At 47.2% G+C, this 23,924-nt stretch overlaps 1 protein-coding gene across 1 annotated transcript in view; it reads right to left on the bottom strand.

Moving 5' to 3' along the window:
* Window positions 1-861: 861 nt before the first annotated feature.
* The window catches only part of LOC119164962 (uncharacterized), a 37,812-nt gene continuing 14,749 nt past the window's right edge, over window positions 862-23,924 (bottom strand). Inside the window, exons 2-4 of the mRNA XM_075873407.1 lie at window positions 13,033-13,274; window positions 11,524-11,566; window positions 862-10,296 (exon numbers count right to left, since the gene is read on the bottom strand). Of these exons, the coding sequence (XP_075729522.1) occupies window positions 8,488-10,296; window positions 11,524-11,566; window positions 13,033-13,274 (2,094 nt within the window). The 3' untranslated portion in view covers window positions 862-8,487. The remainder of the gene's footprint in view (window positions 10,297-11,523; window positions 11,567-13,032; window positions 13,275-23,924) is intronic.

Consider the following 23,924-nt stretch of genomic DNA (forward strand, 5'->3'; position numbering starts at 1 on the left):
CCTGTGGTCTTGCCGCACATTTCCACGTCACATGTGGCAGTGGCGGCTGTGTACCACACCATGGACAAGCCACATCCTGTAACATGGGATTCATGTGTGTAGGAGGGGAGTGACGGGAAAGGGAAGGCCACGTTTCTGTTCTCCTGTGTACGCGATTTTCTTCCAGGTGCCGATGCGGCGTGCATGGCAAGACGTTCTCTTGTGCGTCCTTTATCTTCGTGGATGTCTTGGGCCGTAAGTAAGCTACAGTATCTTGGCGAAGGCCAATATACTGTAGCCCACTTACGGCCCAAGAGAGTTTGCAAGTTTGTAAGTTCTCGTGCTAAATCCAAGCACGCTGGTATTCATTGCCTTTTGCTCCCGTCGGAGTGCAGCCACCTTGGCCGGGAATCGTACTTGCACCCTTTCGCTAAGCCACCATAGAGGGCACATCAATGAATGGAGATTGCTACTAGAAAGCTCGGCGCACAACTTTTCCTCCTAGAATGGATGGCTGGAAGCTATGAGATGGTGGATAGATCTGGGCAAACATGTTCGCGTAAGACCTTTGTTTTCATACTGGATCATGTGCGCTTTTATATGAACCAGTATGGAAACAAAGGGTAATGTTAAGTCCTTACGTGTTCATTTTTGTTGATATATCCACTGTCACATCGCTTCCAGCCGGTATACAGGTTTTCTCCCAAGGTCGCTATGGTTTCATATGCTTATAGGTACAGCAGCGAGTAATGACGTTTGATTACTATTACGACGATGGTTATGAAGGTTTCGCTGACGAACCTTTCGTCAAAACTTCGCAGTCATTTGTCCCCAGAGACATTCCTTCTCGACGACGAGAGATGCACGCCACAACAACGGCAATAGAATGAAAACTTCAAAATGCCTTCTCTTTATTACTTTGCGTTGATACAGGTTCCCTCACGGTGGCTCACTTTCCAGACAAACTATGTGCTCTCGAGCAATCGTCACTCAAGGCTAACTAATTCAAAACCACTCAGATGTAGTACAGCGGGGAGGCCTTCAACATGCATCTGCATACGTTTGGCTTTCTTCGAAGAACGTTCCAACATTGTTTTCGCGTGGGTGCCAATACGAACAGCAGAAAGCAAAGATTGCGTCAAAGCACACACAGAGGGGAAAAATTTGCACTGCAAGTCTAGGCAGGTCAACAACACTTAGTGTTCGTTTTCAAGTTGTACTCGTGCTGGATAAGTGTTTATAACATTCTTTTGCGTACAAGTAGATAACAAAAGTTTACAATAACCCAGCGGCACTTGTACATCGCATGTGCTGTGTAAGTTTAACGATCTTAGTCGAATGTTCACCACTTGTAACATGTAACATCGTTCATGCGGTTCAACACAAGTGTTTACAAACGGATTGATAATTTTTAAAAAAACACGAGGATTCATGGCGCAACAACTTTCACTTAGAGTGAATCTTTAGTGTAGTATAGGTGAATGTTACGTTAAATCTACAGCCTTTTTTTTGCAATTTTCTCTGAAAATTCTCTTTCGTCCTGACACTGCGGTGCGTTGACCTCATTGAGACGAACTTTTCTTGACTTACCCCAATGACACTTTCATATATATGGACCTGTGGGAAGCGAGTGAAATGGTTATTGCTAAATATCGTGCAATAGAAAACGCTTCTTTATTAACATAGTGTACCTTTGTTCATTGTTATTCTGGAATCAGATAGCGATTTCAACTAGTTCGTTCTTTTGAAGCTGCCAATGAATGGAAATAAATGTTCATTTTAAACAGTGAATACGAGATGCATGATGTTTTTAAAAATCCATGCGGAATGCGACGTGCTCGCGCATCCAGTCCTGATCTAGGAACAGTAGTGCAGCTCGGTGCTCTGGTTGACAAACAGCGATTCTGTGAAATATTTGCAGAGATTTTAAAACATTCTGACTGCGATTGTTCCAGTGAGGAAAAATACGTTTTTTTCCACGTAACCAGCACAGTAAAATTTCTATTTTTTATAAGCCATTTTGATCGTGCAAGTGGCACGTGGTTCGGATGCTTCACAAAACTTGCGAGTGCACCACGTGTTCTCTCGTCCGGATATGACGTCACGTCTTGTCACGTGTCGTATTTGCTGATACTCCCAAAGGCGCGGTGCTTTCGTAGCCCGCTGTATTACTGTAGAAACTTTGAGATTCACTTGGCTGTGAAGCAACGTAGAGCACAATGAGCTGCGGCCCAACTCTTGAGGAAAGCGTTTGGCGTCGCAAACCTCTAACGCTGTCACGTACTTCACTTCCTACGAAGTAAGTGAAGTCACTTCCTACGCTTCATACGCAGTACACTATTTCGGGAAAACTCCTACGCTAAGTGGCTTTGAGCTTCATAATGGAATCACTAGAGGCAAATGTGGTGTTGCATTCAGTCATCCCGGGAGTCAAGACTAATGACCGAATTTTCTTAAGATTTCACACGGATTTGTTTAGCTAGAACAGTGCAAGTTTCCTGATTGATTGTTTTGATAGGAAGTTCACTTGCAATTCATCCGTTAATGAACAAGCACCCTTCATAGAATGTGGTTTTTTTTTTACTTCTAAATTATCATTAACCAAATGCAACTCACTTCATGTATAAATAACTTTTAGATATTTAGAACTATTGTAGCCTAGCAGGTTCCGCCCTGGTCAATCTCCCAGCGTTTTTTTTTTTAATTCTCTATATTTATTTCTAGAACAGCTATCCTTACTCGAAAGGTTAAGAAAAGTTGCCGAGGTGAGGCTAAAGGACAAATATCACGTCATATTTATTGAAATAAAATTACATATCAAAATAAGTATGAAATAGATATACCATATTGTTATTCGAAGTCAGATTGAAAGAAAAAAACTACCCGTTTACTGGCACACTCAAATGCTATCCGGTACTCATTCACACCCAGACGTCAGCGCCAGGTTTACCTCTAGTGACCGCAGTATGAGAATCTAGATATGGCTAAAAGCAAGGCCTCCGAGACCGGAATGTGCACGTGGTGTTTCGGAGTGATCACATTGTCTCAAAGGCGATTTCAGGAATGAATACGTCGCAGTTGCAGCACAGAGAGCAAAAGGAAAAAAAAAGAAAGCTTGCACACGTCGCGGCAACCGTTTTGATCTTCTTCGCATCACATGCCGAGAACTGACGTCATTTGTTCCACAGTCTGGCCTCAGCTTCCACGCGTCGAACGTGATCACTGTGACTGCTCATGCGCAATACAGTACGACCCGATTCGTCTCTGAGCACCCGATTGTTCGGAGCAATCAAACATACACTCACTACACTGCGAAATCTTATAAAACAAATGGTTGATTTGTTATACACGCCAAATACATCGCGCGATATAGACGCTGCAGTTCTAAAAAGGAACACTTCGCGGGTTTCTGTTTGTGAAACGGAAGTTTGTGCTACGAGAAAAAAAAGCACCTGTCCGTACACGACAACACCTGTTTACATAGTCTGTCACTCATATCGCTTAACAATGCAATGCAGAAAGCCACGCCATCTGGTGTGCCACGGGTAAGGCACGTAACACCTGGTAGCGGCTACGAACACCAACACAAAATGCGTGTGGCCTCCGACATCAGCTTCGGCAGCGTTGCCGGTGCTAATCACGGAGGTCACGGAACGTGGCTGAGAAATAGGAAAACGCCAAACAGATCGTCAACAGCATCCGACTTTTTCACACAACAGTTCAAATGAAACACACACGAGGCGGCTAGCCTAGTAAAAAATTTGAACGGCGATGTTTGTAAGCATCAAAGCGGTATACTGTAGCGAGTCACAGCAGAGGCAGCATTGTGAGATGGAATCAAAATAAAGAAAAAAAAAATAGAGCAAAAAGTGCACCGTCAGCAATCGACAAAAAACGTGGGAGAATATGTGAAGTGAGGTTTCTTGATGCGTGAGTAGATGCCATGGCGTTTAATTGTACTTAAAAGGAATGGGAGGCTTGGAACGATAGTAGATGATGAAACAGGCACTCGCTCCGTTTAGTGTTCAGTCTTCGACAAATGTATGCAGAACACCACTCACGCCACCTGGACGAACAGCGAGGCGTGGAGTTGCAAGTCTCGATTTCTTTGTTCTTCGCACGCATGCAGGAGGTCCGTGAGCTCCTTATGGAAAACCGAAGATATGAAAAATTCTCGAACTCGGGATGTCTTCAATAATACGGAAAGGCGGGCTAGTTGGTTGGCCTCCCACAACGCGTAGACACAAACGAAAGGTCCACAAGGACCAGTGCATACTATCAACAGACAATCATTCCGTAAGAGCAAAGGTCAGTTGATGGTCTTTCTTGTCTTGGTGTCGTGTCTTCTTACCTTCTTCTTGTCCTTTTGACGAGTACGCTTCGGCAAGCTGCCTTGCTGCCTCAAAGAACGCAAGATCGCTTTTCGAAACATCAGCTCCCGCATAGGCGAGCGCCAAGAGGGGGGGGGGGGGGAGTTTCCCACCCTATTATGTCAATGTATTTGGGCTGACTTTGCGCCCCCCCCCCTGCTTGTCTCTGCACCTCCGGGCGCACGCCTATAGGCTCCAGTGACTTATCGAGTGCAAGAATTTTTTACCCCTTCGAGCTTCCGTCTGCCCCAAGGCATTCTGCCTTATACAGTGAGGACTGCTGTTAAAATGAGGTGAAGTTGTGAGCATAGAAAAGTATCATTCAAGCATCATGTTGATATTTCGGGCGGTTTCTCGATACCGCAAACAAGACATTTGTGTGAGGATGATCACGAAGCCTCGTGTGTAAACCGCCAAGACTAGTCAGCGGACAATTTGAGGTTGTCAGTACTGTTCTCGCACGTAGGCGTTCAGGCATCAACATCGTGAATGTCCTTCGTGGTATTGGGGTTGTGTTTTCGTTGCCTTCGTTGTTTGCTGTTGTTTCAAGTTCCCAAGTACCGCTGGTAGGTTGTACTTCCGTGCTACGTACTCGAGTTCAGAATTAAAGTCTTTTTAACGCCTCCGAAGACTTAATTAGTAATGGCTCGCGCTCGGCTCTCTTAAAGGGACCGACAACCGATTCTAACGTCACCTGTTTTTCTTTAGCCCAACTGAAACTTCACAAGTCAGAATGTCTAACCTTGGAATGTCAACGCGGAAAACGCCGTGAAACATTTGTAAGGACTTTCGCTATCTGCGGCGACCGTAAAGTCTTACCCGAAACTCGTGCTGCAAACAGTAGGAAGTGGGCCAACTGTCTATTTTCGTGCGCTGTGGCTTTCTACGCATGCGTGCACGCCGCCCGCATGCTCTTCAGGGTAAGCCACGTTCTTCTGACTGCCGCAAAGGCGCCGCCACTTCTCAGCGCCAACGCCTTTTACCTTGTAAGGAGCACATAATAGAGAAGGAATAGATAACAATACGCGTTCTTTGTTTTTTAGCGTAATTACGTTGCGTATAAAAGCATCAGACGCCGCGAATGGAATCACCCTATAGCACAGCATCGAAACTATTCCACTAGATTGCGCGACATGCCGGTGTTTTGTGACTTTTAAACGCAATTTCAAATATGCCAGTCACTCAAAAAGTGCATGGGAAGTTTAGATGTGTCGATACAAAACACGGCTCTTTCTTTTTTTCATTTCCACCAGAACTTGATCACATGTTCTGGTAAGTTGCCGGTCACTTGAAAGACGCTAGTTATAGCACGAGAACAAAACGACGACACGGAGACAAGAAGGACACGAAGGACACCTTCTTGTCTCTGTGTCGTCGTTTTGTTCTCGCGCTATAACTATCGTCATGCCATACCAACTAGCCCAAGCTGCCACACTTCTAGCTCCCTCGAAAGCTCTTGGGCTGATTCCTACTCAACCACACAGAGAACAACGTAAAACGGGTGTTCTTTGCTTGTTCGTTTTTTTTTTGTACTGTGAACTGATCGTGAACAATTTCCTGGCAGACCGTAGCCACGATTGAAGCGATGTTATGTTGCCATGGCCTCCTGGAAAGGCACTGATCTGAGGTATATTTCAGTGATTTGGGTGAACAGCACGCGCAATACTTCGAATCACGCTGAAGCTCTGATGTGTCGGGAGTGGCTGCTTCGGTTTCCGAAGACATGCGGCAGTGATGCAATGCGGATTGTGCCGTGCACTGTTAGAGGCCACTGCTGTAACATATGATTCACACTCTGTGAGGTGCTCATTTTCATCTTGACATGGCCATGTATCTCATAGAGTTCATTTAGCACTCTCTTTTTTGGTCGATAGACCACTTGCAGTTCGCTGTTTATTTAATAAAGTTAATATTGTGGTATTTAGAGGCTACGAACTGTCTAGAAGGAAATGTCGTTCACTGGTCAAGTAACCTTAGTGCATCAACATCCGCAGACATCCAGTCAGGTTGGCTGCTGACGCTCCATTGAAAACCGCAGAAAGAAACTCAAAGGTTGTAGGACCACAAGCTCCATTTAGACAACCCGTAGACCTAGACACGTCTTTAGACTTCGTATGGAGCGGGCAAATGACTTTTGTAACGGCCGTGATTGTGTGATGCCACTCAATTTGTTTTAACGAGACATCCATCGCGTTGCGTGAGGAGCAGGTGGTTTGGACATCCATTCACTGTATTGCTTTGACGATAGTAGCACTTGGTAGCAGCAACCTCATTGAAAGCGAATTCGGAAAGTCTAGATTGTCTTCAGACTTCCAAGCTGGCTGCTATGTTTTATCGTGCAACTTGATCTTCAAGTCCTATTAATGAAGGCATTCTGAAAACAAAATAGATTCCATTCGACCGGTTTTTATCCCAACTGTTCTCTGTAAACTTTCAGACTGGTAGCTCTGGAAGAGCCTACAAACTCAGTTCGACGTAAACTACAGATCCATGAGCCACATCTATCTGTATAGGCTGTCATAGACTCTCACTAGACTGTCAAAGTCGAGTAAATGTAGCCTACATATTGAGAACACCAACCACCGGGAATCGTACGACCGAGTCCAAGCAGGGAAGCACGACCTAAGTTTTGTGTCAAGTGTTCCAAGCGAACCATTTGCACCCTCCTTACAAATGCGAAGCGATGCTTACGGGGAAGCTGTGTTGGGGTTGGAAAACCTTGTATGGGTGATTAGGATACTATTTATGCTCCTGGTTTTAGGAAAAGAATTATACCTCGAATTCGCTCACGATTTCTGACCAGCCTCCCAGTGACGGTGAACTCACACTGCTGTAAGTTGAAGCGAGTTGCAACACTGATACTGGTACGCCAGGCTGCGTGCGCATCAGCAGGCTTCAGAAAGAGCACATGCACGGACTTGCTCCTTATTGACGTGAGTACTTCGTTACGATCAACATGATTATCAAAGAGCCGCATTGTTCAGCCCTTACGCGCGCAGTTGGAAAACGTTCTGGCAAACGGCACAGAGCCCTTCAAATTATTGTCGTAGAGCACGTGAGTTCACGAAGTGTTGCGTTTTTGTTATTCGGAAACTGATACCGAGAAAGTTCGTGGTCTATGAGACAAGTGGGTGTATTTTCCCCCTTTCTTTTTCCCCTCTCTCTTCAACGAGCGGCTCGACGCGTTGAACAGCAGTGCGTACCGAGTCGAACACAACGTATGCATAAAGGCAAAAATTAAGTGCTAGCGATTTAACATCAGCCCCCCGTAAGGGACTGCTTTGAACAGACGGTGGTCCCTAAATATAAGACTAGCGGAATGCTTTCGTTCAGCCTCGACAATTCCGTGCACCATTGTACAAGCTGAAGGCCTGGCTAAGTAAGTCAGTATCTATACCGGAGCATATCGAAGGCCCATTCACATCTATGAAGCGAAGTGCTCCATCGCGGCTCCTAAACGACGTCCCCTTAAATGGTGCTCTTACGTGGCTTATTTGATAACTAGCTATAGGATCGTTAAATGACTGAGCGGCACGCTTTAACGAGCTGGAAGTAGAACGCATAAAGGAATGCTTGACAAAAGTGTGCACAGCATTCGGGGTGCCCATGTCTGTTGCATTAGTTCCGTTCAATAGCGCCAGTGCGGTTTTCATTACACACGTTTGTCCTGGGGGAAGGGAAGTGTGTAGCACAAAAAAGGAAGATAGGGCTGAGAAACTGATCATGTAACGGCGTCAACAGAGCTTAGCTACTTTTTCTAAAATGCACATGAGTAGTAATAGTAAGTGTTGGGGTTTCACGTTGCAAAGCCACGACATGATTATAAAGGCCACCGTGGTGGAGGCCTTAACGTGCATCTAAATTGAAATTAAATGGGCTAATCGCACTTCATCTCTATCGAATATGCCACCGCCACAGCCTGAGTTCGATCCCGTGTACTTCGGATCAGCAGTCGAGCACCTTGAGCACTATACCAGCGCGGCGGGTAACTTGCACATGAAAACAGTGACCGAAAAGTAAAAAAAAACAAATGCAGCACTTCTTTCATGGCCCTACCTTCAGCTTTCATGTACAACATAGCACGGAATCGGTGAGGTGACAGCATGTACTGATACTCTACGTAACGATCGACCGCCGCTCAGAGCATGTAGTCGGTGGTGTTGGCTGAGGCGGAGGCAGCGGCGATGTCGCCACGATGTGTCATCGGTGCCGGCCTGCGGGCGTGGTGCACGGCAGCTTCTTGTTTGGACGGCGCCGACCTGTGCAATGACTGGGGCACGCCACCAACGCCCTTCCTCCGACTTCGTGCACAAGCGTGGCAGCTGCTGTGGTGGTGCTTCAGCGTGGCGTCTGAATCAGTCGACGTGGTCGTGTCAGCCCTGGTTCGAGCGGCGATCTGTTGTGCGCGCTCTTTCCGCAGCTGACGACGCGTCTTTCTCGCCTTCTGAGCCGCCCCGCCGTGGACATCGTTTCGACAGGCGCCATCGTCACCGGGAAATATCTCGTACTCTTTGGTGACGAATTCGAGGTCCAAGTCGAGGATGCCTCCTCCTCCACCTCTGGCACCCCTACCACCGTAGCACTCGGCCTCGAAGACTGGTTGAAGCCTGCTACTACTAGACTTGGCGCACTGCCTCTGAGGACTGTAGAAGGAGCACAGCTGAGCGGGCTCGTGGGCTTGATAGGCGGAAGGGTCCTGTTGCTGGAGAATGCTATCGAACCACCTACGAGGCTTGTCTTCGCTCAACGAGGGCCTGGAAGACCGGGATGACCCCCCGCAGGGCGACGCCAGTGAGGGACTGCCTCCTGTTTCGTGCTGGAACCTCACGGGAGACGCCACCGGCGAGCGGTCGCTATAGGTCACGATAGGAATCGGACTGGAACTGGTGCTGTGCAGCGCCAGCGGGCTCTCCGGGATGCTCTGGGTCGGGAAACAGGAGGTGCTGTGTTCCTGGCGCCTGTACAGGTCGCTAATCTGACCCGCCGTTCGAGACGTCACGATCGGAATGACGGCCGGTGTCACCGCGTGCGGTACTGGGTTCGAGCTGCATCGGGGTCTGAAGGCTGCACTGTGTCTGACGGGGGAACAGCTGGGCGACCGGGTGCTGCTCCGAACGGCCACCGCCGCCGGAGTCTGCGGTGACTCGTTGATGGTGCACGAGAAGCGGTAAGTTCTGACGGGACTCAACACGGCAGGCAGGGGTGCGCCGGCCTGCAGTTTCCGGCGCACCGGACTGGCCGACGAACATCTCTTGTGCTCCGGGGAGAGGACCCGACCCGGGGGTCCGCTCGGTGGGTTGTTGTTGTTCAGGGTCATGCTTTGAGAGCGCACGTGGGGAGACGACGAAGTTACCAACGTCAGCGGTGACGGACTTCTGGCCACAGATTCGTAGATGTGCTGCTGTATGACGGGCGACTCCGGCGCTCCGCCCGCGCATGACGGCGGCGGAGTCCGGCTGCAGAGGGCTTCCACAGAAGACGTCGGGCTCGGGCTCGCCTCGCGGCGGTCTTCCGAGTTGGAGGACAGCGTGGAAGGGTCGTACGAGGTGTCGCTGCTGTCGTGTCGCTGCATCCAGTCCAGGACGCGCCGTCGCCTGGACCACGATCCCAGCAGGTCCTGGTCGCGGCGCCTCTTCTGGCGGATGATGCTCTCGCACTCCCAGCGCACGATCTCGAGCTCGACGCGCAGCAGCGCCATTTCATGTGCCAGACCGTCGTCCAGGACAGCGTCCGAACCACCTCTGTTCGTACGTACAGGACCACCTCCGGTCGCACCTCCAGGAGAGACGGCACCGCTCGCCCGGTAGATGCCGTTGCACACGTTACCCCCGCACAGACGGTGAGACGGAGGTGGCGGTGCCTGGGGAGCGGCGACAGCTCCGGCGAAGCTCTCTTCGCTCGTCTCGGCGGTGATGGTACGGCCCAGACCGGAGTCCGTGTCCGACACCTGCGAGTCAGCAATGATGACTACCCTTTAGAAGCCTGTACTCTAACAACCTTAAAAACAGTAGGGATTTCGTGGGTGTCATATATAGGTTGTTCAACAACAAAGTGTGATCTTAATCGCTCTATCGCACAGGAGTAACAACCGGTTGTAGGCCTGACTACATCGTCTCCCACTTCAATTTTTCCTAGATTTGATGATCTGTCATTAGTTTGCACCTTTAGCATGGCATAACTGGTGAGCAAATAAAATGCTTTTGTGCCAGTCTAGCTTCGGGCGAGCACGAAGTTTACAGGTTGACTTGAGTCAATATTTTTAACCCAGACGTCTGTGCACAGCATTACAAGGTAACACCTGAGACGTGCGACTAGGCGAAACGTTCTCAATTTGACCGCGCTAAAAACAACGGCATAAAACGTACGTTAAGAATATTCCGAGAAATGTATTGCTCGAGGTTGGTGTCATCAGACACGACGTAGCTAAATTAAGCGTCTTGTGTCTGGTGTCTCTCGGAAACCATGTAACCAGACTTACTGCAGTGTACGGAAGGCTGAAGATCATGTCAGCCTAGTAGTGTCGAGGGTCACGCGCGTGCTCCCAGTAGGGGAAAGAGTAGTACCTCGCACGAGAGCTGTAATGTGGGTTTGGTCATAATCATCAGCCAAAATCAGCGGTAATTTTTGTTCATGTTTCCTTGAGTGTCCTCTTTCACACTAGCTTTCTTTGCAAAATGTAGCACATACATACTATACTGGAACGAAAGCGCTCTCAAGTGAACGCTGCCGAACTTTGTATGGACTGAATGGTCAACTAGTATTGCATCAAGATAACACAATCTTACGAGAAGAGTTACATGTTGAATTCTTAATAACTGCATTATTTTACACTTTCAAGCGCAGCTGATTTTGCATTTACTATGTTTATTTTAATTTACGTGTTTGTATTTTCTCACGTCAAACTCTACAAGGGAGGGGAGGCCAACGTCAGGCTATGCAGCTTCTAGCCGCGGCTTCCTCCCTTTGTACGAAAGGGAAATAATTCTCTCGTCTTCTTAATGTCGACTCCCCTACTAACGAAGTTATCTTCACGTCATTGGTCGTAAGTACGTGTACAATACATCAACAAACAGCTTTTCTGTCACGATAAATATCTCTGCTCTCTTTCTCTCCTCTTTATATCTCCCTCTCTGCCAACTCGCGGCACTTAATTTCGAAGCACGGGAAGGCTCACCTGGCATGGCGGAAACGACTTCCTGTTGTCTGTGCTCGTCGTACTGTGAAGAAAATGGAAACAAAGGGTTGAGATATACGAGTGACGAACGTCGCGAACACATTTCACTGTGGCTCTAGAAGTATGAGCTGCGCTCCAATGTAATCTAATGCAATGCAATGGCCCGGAGGGCTGCCTTTTTATATCGCTTGGCTTGAAATGACGCCGTGGAAGGTTTTGACAATTTAGCGGAACTTGACAGAGTGCTGAATAGCACCCCCTGGAGCAGCTGCCAAGTTTGTTGCTACCGTATGGACACTGTAGTGCTGGAGTTTTCAATTCTAGTTCCAAATAGAAGCTTTATTGATGAGTTTCTTCGTGTTTGACTGAAAATGTCGACTGTTTAGCGGAATACGTCCCCATAAGACATTACAAAGCGCTGCAGCCGATGTAAAGTTACCCCACCTAAAATTTTTCGTTATGTAACATTCTGTGAAAAAAAAAAGAAACTCCCGAGTATGATCCGCCAGTCGCGATAACCCTCGGATTTTGTTTCCGGTCTCCAGTTCACGTCCAGTTTCCCCCTTCAGTCGATGCTTCACTACGTCCTTGTGGACTGCACTTCCCGTTTACATAAGGAAGTTTTCTCAGAATGATTTGGTCAAACCATGCCGCCATTGAGAAATTCGACAAGGGGGCGGAATTGGACCGTGACCAGGAGAGCCCCCGTAACTGTCGACATGGAGCGCACTGTGCGGCACTGTTTTATAAATTCCAGAGAAGAGTCCACCAAAACACGTCCTCTCGAAAGCATCAAACGACTTTTGATGCACGTTAAGAAAATAAAGTGAGTGACAACCAGCCATTTCAAGCATGAAGCCACAAGGAAATCCATATGTATTTCTCTTAAGATAGCTTCTTAGTTGCCGAAAAAATTTGTCCTGGTCCGGAGATCGAATCCGAGACCAACGCCTCTCTGGTGTGGTCGTCCTACCAATTTAGCTTACCAGGAAGCTAGCAATTGGCACCTCGAGGACGCATTGATCCACAACTCGAAGCACATGGGCACCTATTATTACAAATTAGTTCTGTGCAGTCCCGCAAGGTGGCTGAATGGTTAAGAGAAGAGAATTGACCAGTGCAAATATTCTAGTGTGTTCCTTGATATTTTTTCCCCTTTTACCTAAGTAGCGACAACGGCCTCCTCTTCCAACCCTCTCTCACGCGCAGCCAGCGCCTGCCGGCATGTTCTTCCTAACGTAAAGGATTTACAAATCCAAGGAAGTTTAAGTATATTATTCACGAACCTTTTAGCGGACAGCATACCAACGCGACACGCATCTCCATTCATTAGTGAGCGGGGCATGCGCCCTTCATCTTTTCACCAGACGCTGAAAAATTGTTTGGAAGTACATGGCTATCACAAACGAGTGTCACCCTATTAGATTCGACAGTGGCTCTTCAATGGTACACGCTAGAGAAGAGATAAAAATATAAGAACTTTGGCTATGAACTGCGACTGTGTGCCACCTGTGTAAGCGTGCCAGGTGCCTCTCGATGCCGCTGGGAGGGAAGGAGAGCCTGTGAACGGAGCCCGGTTGACTGCTGGGACCCGGCCCCTGGCTCGTGGGTTGTTCCAACTGGGGGCGCTCCGGGTGGTGGGCCCTGGACTGGAAGTCTCCTCCCAGCTGGGGACCCTGGTGCGGCTGCTGATTGTACGAGGCGCCGTGGCTGGGACGGAAGCTTAGGGTAGACTCGCGCGAACTGCGTTCCTGCGGGATTGGCAGGCAGACAGTGCGAAAATGTCAGTGTGGTGTTATCGGCCGATTGATCATTTTGATGGTCAGCAGCCTATGGCGTAGGCGAGTGAACAAGTACTGTTGTTTGCACGAGTTGGTGTATAATATTCTTGTGCGTACTTAGCGCAGCTCGTTATGGGCATGAAGTATAGAAACATAAACAAAGAGGATTTCATTCTTTGCTTGTGTCATTTTCTGCTGTCCTCATACTGGGTTGCGCTGAAGCTATACAAGAAGCATGAGTAAAGTTGGGACAAGATATACAGGGTGAAGGAGGGAAGGGCGTTATTGGCGGACAGATAGAGCAAGAAATGTCAGCCTAATGTGATTGGCCTTTTTTTTAACGTTGATAAAAATAGGCATTGCGGGAGGGAAAGGGGGCATAGGCAGTACGGTCAAGCAGAGATTGGGGAAAAAATTTGATAAAATGACATTGTATATAATACATAGTTATTACGATAACATGGACGATGCAGCACTGTACAGACATTATTACTAAGAGGAAAGAGCGGAATCATACAGGTAATGCGTGCGTATCAAATTACTTCTATACTGTACTGATAACCAGAGTGATTGACTGTAAGATGATTGGTACTACATCGACTGTTCACTTCATTGGTTAATTTTTGGGCTGGTGATTCATGAGTGGGCTTACTGAGTGAGGTATCGTACCCCTTCGAGCTTTATCAGTTCACTGTATGATTGACTGAGTTATGATCAGTTTGTTATTAAATTCCATCATTGATTTACGTACTGATATCCTAGTTATGGATATATTAGCTCGTTGGTTACCGAACTGAAAATCATTATGTGTTAATTGATTCATTTATTACCTGTTTACTTCATTGGCTGACTGACAGAATCATACAGTGACAAACCATACAATGGACTAATCACTGAAACTCATGGTACTGTTATCCAACCGGCACTGATATCCATAGGATGCAATTTTAATTTTACTTTTTGTGCGAGATAGACTTTCCCTTAGGGCATAATATTTAGTGTGTGTGGGGGGGGGGGGAGGGGGTCCGTGAGATCGGTCTTTCGTATGAAGGTAAGCAGTGTTTTTTTTTTTTGAATCTGTTATCGTCTATCGTCCTGTGATCAAAGCTGGTCCTTTCATTGTATCGAAGGCCGGCTTGCAGTAGTAGACGGGAACGTTCTGGTTGTTATCCCTAGCATATGCATATAAGACGGTATGCATCAGCTTGTATCACTGAAACAACGCAGTGTTGACACGTTGCACACAGTGTTGAATATGAATGTTCAGAAAGCTTGTCCAAAGGCGTCGAAATATTCACCAAAATTCGCCAAAATATTCAGTTCCGACAGAATGACCCTAGGCGAGCCATGAACTAACCCATGGATCAAAGGCTCATGGTCTAGTGGTGGGGAAGACCTGACGTCTGTGGCTCGGATGTGGTAGAGGCGGCTTGAGTGCAGACAAGGTAAGTCCATGGCATGTGCGTAATTGTCATATTGTAGATTATGGCTTCACAAGACTACTGTAATGTACCATGGGGGCCGTGGTATTGTTGCGGCTGTTCTGCTGTCTCAGAAGGGGAGGAGCGTGACCCCAACACGACGCCTCCATAACGCGACCTCCAATCGTCGGGTTCAAGCACCAGGGAAGTCTGACTTACACGAACGTTTGTACGTCAGAACATTGCCTCGCCCCAGGGCAAACCTTTGTATTTTCAGAAACATTCTGGAGTTGGCGCGTCATGACATGTGGGTGGGTTGCCGAATGTGTTTGAACAAGGCTCGGAAAGGCCACACGGGGCACCCACTGAACCTGTATTCGTATTTTAGAATGGTGAAGATGTACTTACCTATTTATATTACAAATGTTATCTCTACAGTGAAAAAGTGCCTTCTCGTGACCAAAGAACATCTGTAAGAAGTGATTACAAGTTTACTTATTTCTACAAACAGGCGGGAGACATTCTCTCTGTTTTACATAGAATGTAGCTTATTTCAATCAAGTAACAGAGGATGTATAGTTAAAAAAATGATAATTGGGCGAGTTGATAAAGAGTCATCTCGGACAAGAGCTCACAGAGTAAAAGAAACAGAAGAACGCATCAACAATTGTGGATGTTCTGACTAATTAAGGCGAAGAGCAACTCCTTGTTCTTTCTGCGCCCTTATACCAAGACGAAGACGATGCCTAGCTTGCTATGTAAGTACAGTTCTCGCTGGATTCAAAAGTGACATCAATTCATCATTCTTTAGAATAACAACCGTTATGAGCAATTTCTCGATATAACTACGTCATGTCGTGACAAGTCTGGTCTCTGGAGATAATGTTGGCACAGATATTCGCAGTCCAGCCAAAGTTCCCGGATATGACCCGAATTAAAGACGGTGGCCACGAAATTATGTGACTGAGTTAGCCCTAAATTGACCCTTTTCAATCCAGGAGGGCTGTACATATCTACCAGGGATACTTAGAACCGTGACATGCACGGCCTCCGAGATCACATCACACGCGCGGCGTCGCCAGATCTCGCAGGTCTTGCACCACGGCCGTACCACCATTGCCGGCCTACAGCCCACTCGCTTTTACATATGCCGAGAGAATACCAAAGTGAGTACGGGGCTGCCACGCCTCGTCGATATAGCTGGCCTCTTGGGAAAACTTATTTCGACGTCATTTGTATGCACTGTACGTAAATGCCGAGAAACGAAGTGCTCGCGCGTGGAGGGCCTGCGGACCAGATAGACGGCGACGACCCCCCACGAAGATACTGTTCGATTACGCAATCTATTGGCCTCCTCCAGCGAGTCCCCAGAGTAAGTCACTCTTTCTTGTGCTACAGACGAAAGATCTGCAGTTGAAGGCTAGGTTCTCGGCTATATATCTATAGACAGGGAAACGTGACCAGAAACGTAATGTCCACTTGGCGTGCTCGCTGGGCCCTCTTCCTCATGGTGTATATCAATTTTATAACCCCGGCTTTCTTTTATTTTCTCTATCTCTGTCCACTTGCCGAGTCGATCGCTTCTGTTCCCTTATATACCACGCAGTCGCGATCGAATCTTCACTGTATATAAATGTACGTGCGTGGGCAAGAAATATATCGAGCGCTTGGAACGGACAGAACGCGGCCGGCCCGCGAACGAATGAAAGTTCGAGATCCAGTGGTTCCTACCCTATTCTCGCTGTTCATCAAATGAGGGTTGTAAGCTCGTTTCGAATTCACAAGCTGATTAGTTTTGGGGAAGGGGGTACGTTATTCTGACGTCAGTTGCCTCTCCTGCTCCACCTTGTCTGACGTCCAAGTGCTTCGATTAGGGGTGAGCTAAAGGAGGAAACATATCATGGCTGCGCTTGGAACGACTAATGAGGGGCCGTTTAATGACCTGAATATGTTCTATCGTGTTCTGCGGAGTACCGCGTTCCTGTTAGAATAGTTCGGAAGTGTGTTCGGTCAAGGTCGGAGTGCACGGGTGTGGCGGGGGAGGGGGTGAACAAACTTGGTTTCCCTAATCAAAGACGGGGAAAACCTTTACTGGGAGAAAGTGGGCACAGGGCTGCCGATTCACTTATTCTCTTAGTGACTGACCAATCGCCCTGCTGACTGAATGGTAGATTTCATCCGACTTTTTTAAAGGCCAATGGCTGCCTTATTTGGCGGGCTTATGTTTGGTGTCGCCAGTGTAAGTAAGTAAACGAGTGTTAATGCATTTCTGTATCTGTCCCAATCAATGCCGACAGGAATAGAGCCAAACACGCCTCATTATGTTCAGTACAACGGTGGTTATAAAAAAAAGTGTCAAGAGAGCATTACCTCAGTGTGTCAGCTTCCGTAATTGGTCACCTGTCCTGATGCTGTTCTCATTTTGCTAGTGTCTAAGGAACGCACCAGAAATTCGCATTGAGCCCTGGAAAAAATCTACCTTTTCACAATGCCACGGCTCATCCACACTACTCCTTGCGGTAATGTCGCGAAGCGCGTCTCGATCTTGAAGGCCTTCATTCTGGCAATACCAGTTCTCTCGTCCCCTACCGAAACCATACCACAAATGCAGAGAGTAAGTAGCGCAAAAAAAGGGGAAAAGGCGCATTCTACATGCGAATAACTCAATTTAGGACTAGTAGGAATGCCACAACATATTCGAGTCACCGCAGAATTAAGTAGCTCGTGGCCTTTAGAATGTCCTCCAGTTCTCAGCCTCAGTGGTTTTAAACGCTGTAGTTGCAACGACAACGCTTCTTTCGGACTATCTTCCTAACTATCCGCGTCAGAGTGGCCGAGCAGACAAGTAAGTGCACGGACGATAGGAAGAGTGCAGCCGCGCTTGGTAAAAGACTTATAGAAGTCATCACGCGACCTAGTGAGTGTTCCTAGAAAATGCTGCTTTGTTTTTATTACAAGTTTCATACTTGATAGCGTAATACTCGCTCTTTTTTTCCTTTTTTGCTTTACGTTCTTCGCTGTAATATGCGAGTTTGTCGTAAAGCATTTGTGAACTTAATAAATAAACCAATTAAGAACGCTCCGACTCAGGCGTCGCCTACAGTAGCGGCTGCTGGGATGTCCCTTGTGGACACGCTGGTGGCTTAAACTCCCCAGGACCTTCGATAAAGTTCTTGACTGAATTAAGACTGAAGGCAAACAATGAGGCGCCTGCGTCACATCTTTCTCTCCCTCTGGACACTCCTTTTCACTTCCGTCCCATAATTTCCAAGCATTTCCTAACTTTCATTGTGTCACTTCCGTTTCTTCAAGTGACCTGCTGGTGCACACTCACAGTTTCGACAATCTCTCGATGACCATTTCTTGTTCTGGTTCGCTCACTTTCAGTTTGGATTTACACTTGCTGCCTGCCTGATCTCCCCATTCGCTTATAGCCAAAACAAGGAAGGCCTCCTCTCGAGACTAGAGGGATTCGGTCAGAAATTAACGACGTCACCATGTGCCGCTGCAGGAAGCGTGTGTGTGTGCAAGAGTCACAGGATGGCAATGCCTTCATGACATGCGCATCGCAGGCGTTGAACTGCGTAAGTGGAGGCACGATCAATGGCACCGCGACGATTTACAAGAGAGTCCGCGTCAAGCCCTGTCACGCGGAACATGTCGAGAGTCTTTTTTTTTTTGCTCTTCCCTCATGCGGCAGATTGCTGCATCTCGCGCGACAAGCAGCGAATCCTAGCACAGCGCGTAATGAACACTACATCTCACCCGGGACAAAAGTACACGTCATTAAGGACAAGACAACAAAAATAAATGGAGGAAAAGATGAAAACATCCGGTTGTTCACCCCCCTCCCCCCGCTAAGAGCCCCACTGACTCTTTTGCCAAGAGGAGAGCTCTGCGAAAGCGTGGGACACGCCGCGAGGCGAAAAGAATTAAGAGAAATGACGTCCCGAGAACGAAGATAAACTAACTGCTCCGTGAAAGAAGGAGAGAAATGGGAAAGGAGAACTGGGAAGCGTATAAAAGGGTGCAAGGCCCGACAAGAGGAGGAAACAGGAGCCAGAAAGATAGCTGTGTGTTTTGAAAGGATCGATGAGGAGAAAAAAAAAGAAAGGCGCGTGGGTCACTAAAGTCTTTTTGTTCGCGCTGCTCCTCCATTCTCTCTTTTCCTTTTTCACCCCAGCGACAACGATGGACACTCACAACTTGCAGGTCCATTCCCGACAATGCCGCTTCTGTTTTCTTCCACTTGCATTTTACCCTCTATTCCACACCACGCCTCAAACGCGCCTTTCCTTATTTTCGGTCAGCGCTCCCTCTATCCCGGATCTCCTTTCCGCGCCCCCTTTTTTCCCTACTCTCATATATCTTATCAATTTTCCCGTCATATTAAAGGTAACATTTGCTTCCCTATGCACTTCCCATATTTCATAATTTTCTCGTCCCATTTCTACTTCTGCCACCAACATTTTCCCTCCCTTATTCTGTGTAGGAGATGTATCCCTAATCTCCCTTCTGTTCCTCTCCATCCAGCGTTCACTCCTCTCGAAACTATTTCTTCCCTTTCCTTTTCCTGGCATTACGTTTACCTCTTTTTCATTTTTGCGGTCATATTATGAGGAACCTTTGCTATCCCCACGCGATATTCACATTTCCCCATTTTCTCATTTCGCCCCTGCTCTTTGTATGTCCCTATCGTCCCTCCCTTATCCTCTCCCTACTCCATAATATGAGCGTAGTCCCCGAAATCGTCGTCTCTCTTCCATTTCCTAGCTTCCTCCTCATTTCGTCGCACTATTTCCTTCCCAAACTCCCGCTTTAAAACGATCCTTTCCTTCACACCCTTTCCCCGCCTCTTCCACCCTACCGCTTCCCTGTCTTCATTATTATGCTGTAGGGAATCACTGCAAACTGGATCCGCTAGCCACGTCCGACTACGGCGTTCGTTCTCCGCAACGAAAAAAAGTAAACTGTTTCGTTTTCCCAAAAAATCCTTCTTCCTCTCATCTCGTCGTTTCCGCTCTCTCTCCCAATTTTTCTTTCATAATCAACGACCCCGCGTGCTCGGGGCAATATATATAGAGTGGGGGTAGAGAATAACATCGTGAGAAGAACGTACCCAATTGCGGCGTCCTGAAATTAATCACTGCCGCCGCTGCCGCCACCGTACCCTGCCTTGCGCGCTCCTTTTGAGCGATGACCGCGTCGCCGGCGTTCCGTTCGCGGGACGGAACACCATCGAACGTGGTGTTTTCTCTCTTTTTTTGTCCCCTTGCAAGCCTTTCGAGGATGGCTTTTTGAAACGATGTGCTACAAGAGCGCCGCTACGAGCCCTTCCTCCCTTTCCTTTCTCGCCCTGTTCGCTAATACACCATCGCACTTCCCCATTTGTCCACTTTTTTCCGCGTCTTCCAAGACGTCCTTGCTTTCCCGTCCATTGTTTTCTCTCCAGTCCAAACGCTCCTTACGATCCCGTTTCTATCCCGGCACTCACTATAGAGTTGTCGTTGGGAGAAATAGGGAAGAAGGATGCTGGATCGCTCGCTTTTGTGTCGTTTTTTCCCCAAGGCTCATCCGTGGAATTTTTTCCTATGCTTTTTCACGTTCTACCAGTTACATTTCCAGCGCCTGGACACGCCTACGGTTCAGATTCGTCCCCATTGTTTCGGCCCCATCTTTAGAGAACAACACTCTTTCTCACGGAGGTTTTTGGAGAGGAAAGAGGGAAACAGGGAAAAGGCGCAGCGTCTTAGGCTCTTTTTAGCGTTCGGGAGATGGGGAAGAGAGAGTAGTGGGCAGGCTTGCCTTCGCGTCACGTGAGTACAGAAGGAAAGGAGGGGCGAAGAAGAAAAGGGGCTCGTTGGAAATGGAGTCTCTGTAGCCGTTGCCTTTCGGGAATCGGGCACGTCGCTTCTTCGCGCTCGAACGCCTCGTCGTTGTCCTTGGTGGTCGTTCACGTTACCACTGATCCGTCTATCGCACGTCGGCGTTCCACTTCACTCCCCTCCTCTCACATACAGGAAAGCCCACAAGAGGGGGCGAGAAGTGTGTCCCGTTGCTCGGCACTGACATGTTGGCTTTTCCTTTTATCCCGTTCCGTTTGCTTCTCCCTTTTCTTTCGTTCTTTCCCGTGTCTCTTGAGCGAGCTGTAGGAACGTCATGCACGCCATGGGAGCGCTTATATTTAGCTTCCCGTTTGGGGAATACGAGACGCATTCGAAGGCGCACGGCTTCTGGACGTAAAGGTCAGGACAAGGAGGCCAGGGTATGAAAGAGACGTCGAACTCTGCGTACCACATTGAATTCAGCTGGCATCCCGGAGTTTGCAGATCGGTGTTATTCGCCCTGTTTAACGCTAAGTTAAAAACAAATACGCAACCTTCTTCGGCATTTTGATGTTGTAGAGGCTAGGTCGCCTCTAAAAAAGAAAAGGCCGGAGGATATATCAAGTCAAGCAATCTACCCCAGATAGGGGAGTAGCCGGTTGTTTGGGTGGTTGCAACAAAACGACGTTTTTCAAACCTCAAAACGACCTGAAACTTTTTACATTTCCTGTGTTTGCATATACGCGCAAACATACATAAATAGAGATCGAAATTCCTTTCTCCTAAAAAGTTGCCTGGCTACGCCTCCGAGCTCAAATGTTTAGATTTTTGTTCAAGATACTACGTATTTTTTATTATTTCTAGAATTGAGGCCCTTACTTCTAAAACATTAAAAAAAGAAGGTTTTTTTTTATCTCTGACTATGTTGTTTACACTTTGCGAAAGTTAGTGCTGCGTGTTTGTGATGCGCATATGTTAACTTCTTTGTTGAACATTCTTCTGAGTAATGTAACCATGTGGTTTTATACATTTTCATGTGTATTTCGTTGTTGTTGTTTTTTCACATTTTTCCGAAGTATATTAGGCACGCCTTTTTTTTTTCCTTCTAGAAAAATAAAGGGTTTAACACACACTTCAACAGACATAAACAAACAAAAAATTCATAAGCTTCAAAACTTCTGAAAAAGGGTGGCGCCAACTGTGTGAAGCACGCAAGTTAAAGTGGAACGTGGAAATAGGAAGAGATAACGATTGTTAAAGAAAACAATGAAAGCTATAGAAGAAATGCACTTTTACGTGCTCTGAGCGCTATAATATACCCTGTTCTAACAAGTCGACATGAACTTCAGGAAATGTTCTGGATACTCCTTGATAACAAGTGGACGATAAACACCACAGGTTTGTCCTCAAGTCATGTCGGAACCTACGCCAAACTCAAACCAGCATTGGCGCATATGTACCAAGCATTTCGTCCGCTCGCTGTAAAAATGGGGGGGGGGGGGGGGGCAAACTCTTTTAATACTGCCTGTGAATTTCAATCGTCTGCAACCTCTGTGATGCAAATTTGGCGTCGTCTCACTCGTCTACAACCCAAGAAGCGGTGTTGTTTACCGAACGGTACTTATGTGCTTACTCGTGAGCATTCTCTAAGCAGCTGCGCCCCTGATATATTTTCGTACGCGGTCTCTGATGCCCTCATAGCACTATATGTCTGCGCATTTCGTTCCAGGTCTCAACAGTAAGATGCAAGAAAAATATTTTTTTTCAACTGCGGGTGCCTCTCCGATTCACTATACAACAGTGGGCATCAGATGTCTCCTGCGAAAAACACCCACCTACTTCCGGGGTTGTTTGTGGGCATCCATGAAAAGACAACGCTTCCTTATTCCTAGAGAGATGGCGGCTCGTTTGAACTATTAGGTTCGACAAGTAGTCTTGCCGGTCAAAGCGTTTGTTGTTGATGAAATTGGGAGAAACAAGGAGACAATATTGGGGGTGGGGGAGAGGAGTGCAATGCCTGTTTATGCTATGAGCAAGTGCACTGCTTTCGTGTGTTCTTTATTGCGATAACAATTCTATAGACATTCTCGGCGGGCTTTGCCGTCGCTGTCGCCGTCATGTTTGGTATAACGTCCAAAATTTATAACATCTGACCGAAGACAACTGACTTCGAGACAGACGTGCTAGCTGTCTGTATAATTCATCTACACACCTATCCATCCATGGCCACGAATTCGGGACATTGACGCAGTTGACGAAGCTCGCAGAAGATGCCACTACGGAATCGAAAATTGCGCGCGCTGTTCGCAGCAGCGGCGAGGCGGGCTCACTGAGGCATTGTAGCGCCCTCTTCGTCTTACTCTCGCGTACGTGCTCCAAGCATTGTATTTTAATATGTTTGTCAGCACCGCAAGCTATTCCGAGACACGCCGGAACAATGTAGGAGCATATGTGGGTTTCGGAAACAACAAGAATGAGGCCGACGAAAACGGCCCACGAAGTTGCGTAGCTTTTACCTACGCGTAGCGTTAGCATATCAATTTAAAGAGAACCTCTCAGCAAATCTAAAGTCAGGAATAGCTTTCAAAACCTGATCTCCGAGCTTTGCATTCCAAGTTGAAACAGACGGAATTGGGTTTAATTTGAAGCAGCTTTCATAGGCTGTGTATTAAACAAAATCTTCAAAATCCTGAAAAAGTAGGAGCTTTGTGTACTGCTATCAGAATCACGCATGCACGTTCTAGTCCTTACCTAGTATCTAAAACGAAGAGTCATTTTCACTATTATATTTTGTTCGTGAGATATGATAATTTTGTATGTCGGCTTCCCATTCAGGGGGGCGGAGCACCGAGCCGCCGCTGAGAGAGGGCGCCACATGTACTATCAACGGCAAAAGTTTGCGGCAAGTTGAATCCACAAATGCGCATTTCTCCTATATCAATGCTTAATGCTTGTAAACAAGCTAATGATTGTACAGGTCAGAATGCCAAGTGCGGTATGGAACATATATTTCGAAATTACATTCTGAGGCAAATCGGAAATTTAGACTTATCGAACATTTCGTGTCCCGCAAACTTTTGCTGTTGACAGTACATGTCCCGAAATCTTGGGGACGTTCTTTTCTACTTTCATGTACGCCTATCAGTTAACCTACCTGCTCCCTTGCCTGTGATCTTCTTTATCAGTATTTATGTTCAGAATGGTCTCTACAACTTGCCTACTTATCTATCTATCTATCTATCTATCTATCTATCTATCTATCTATCTATCTATCTATCTATCTATCTATGAAGATTTATAGGCGTGACGGTCGCCAACGCCCCGAGCGCGCTCGATTGGGCAGCGCGTACGGCGGGCAGGTATGCCAGAACAGG

Source organism: Rhipicephalus microplus, chromosome 9 (assembly GCF_043290135.1).
Source record: "Rhipicephalus microplus isolate Deutch F79 chromosome 9, USDA_Rmic, whole genome shotgun sequence".
In the NCBI taxonomy this organism is placed as follows: Eukaryota; Metazoa; Arthropoda; class Arachnida; order Ixodida; family Ixodidae; genus Rhipicephalus; species Rhipicephalus microplus.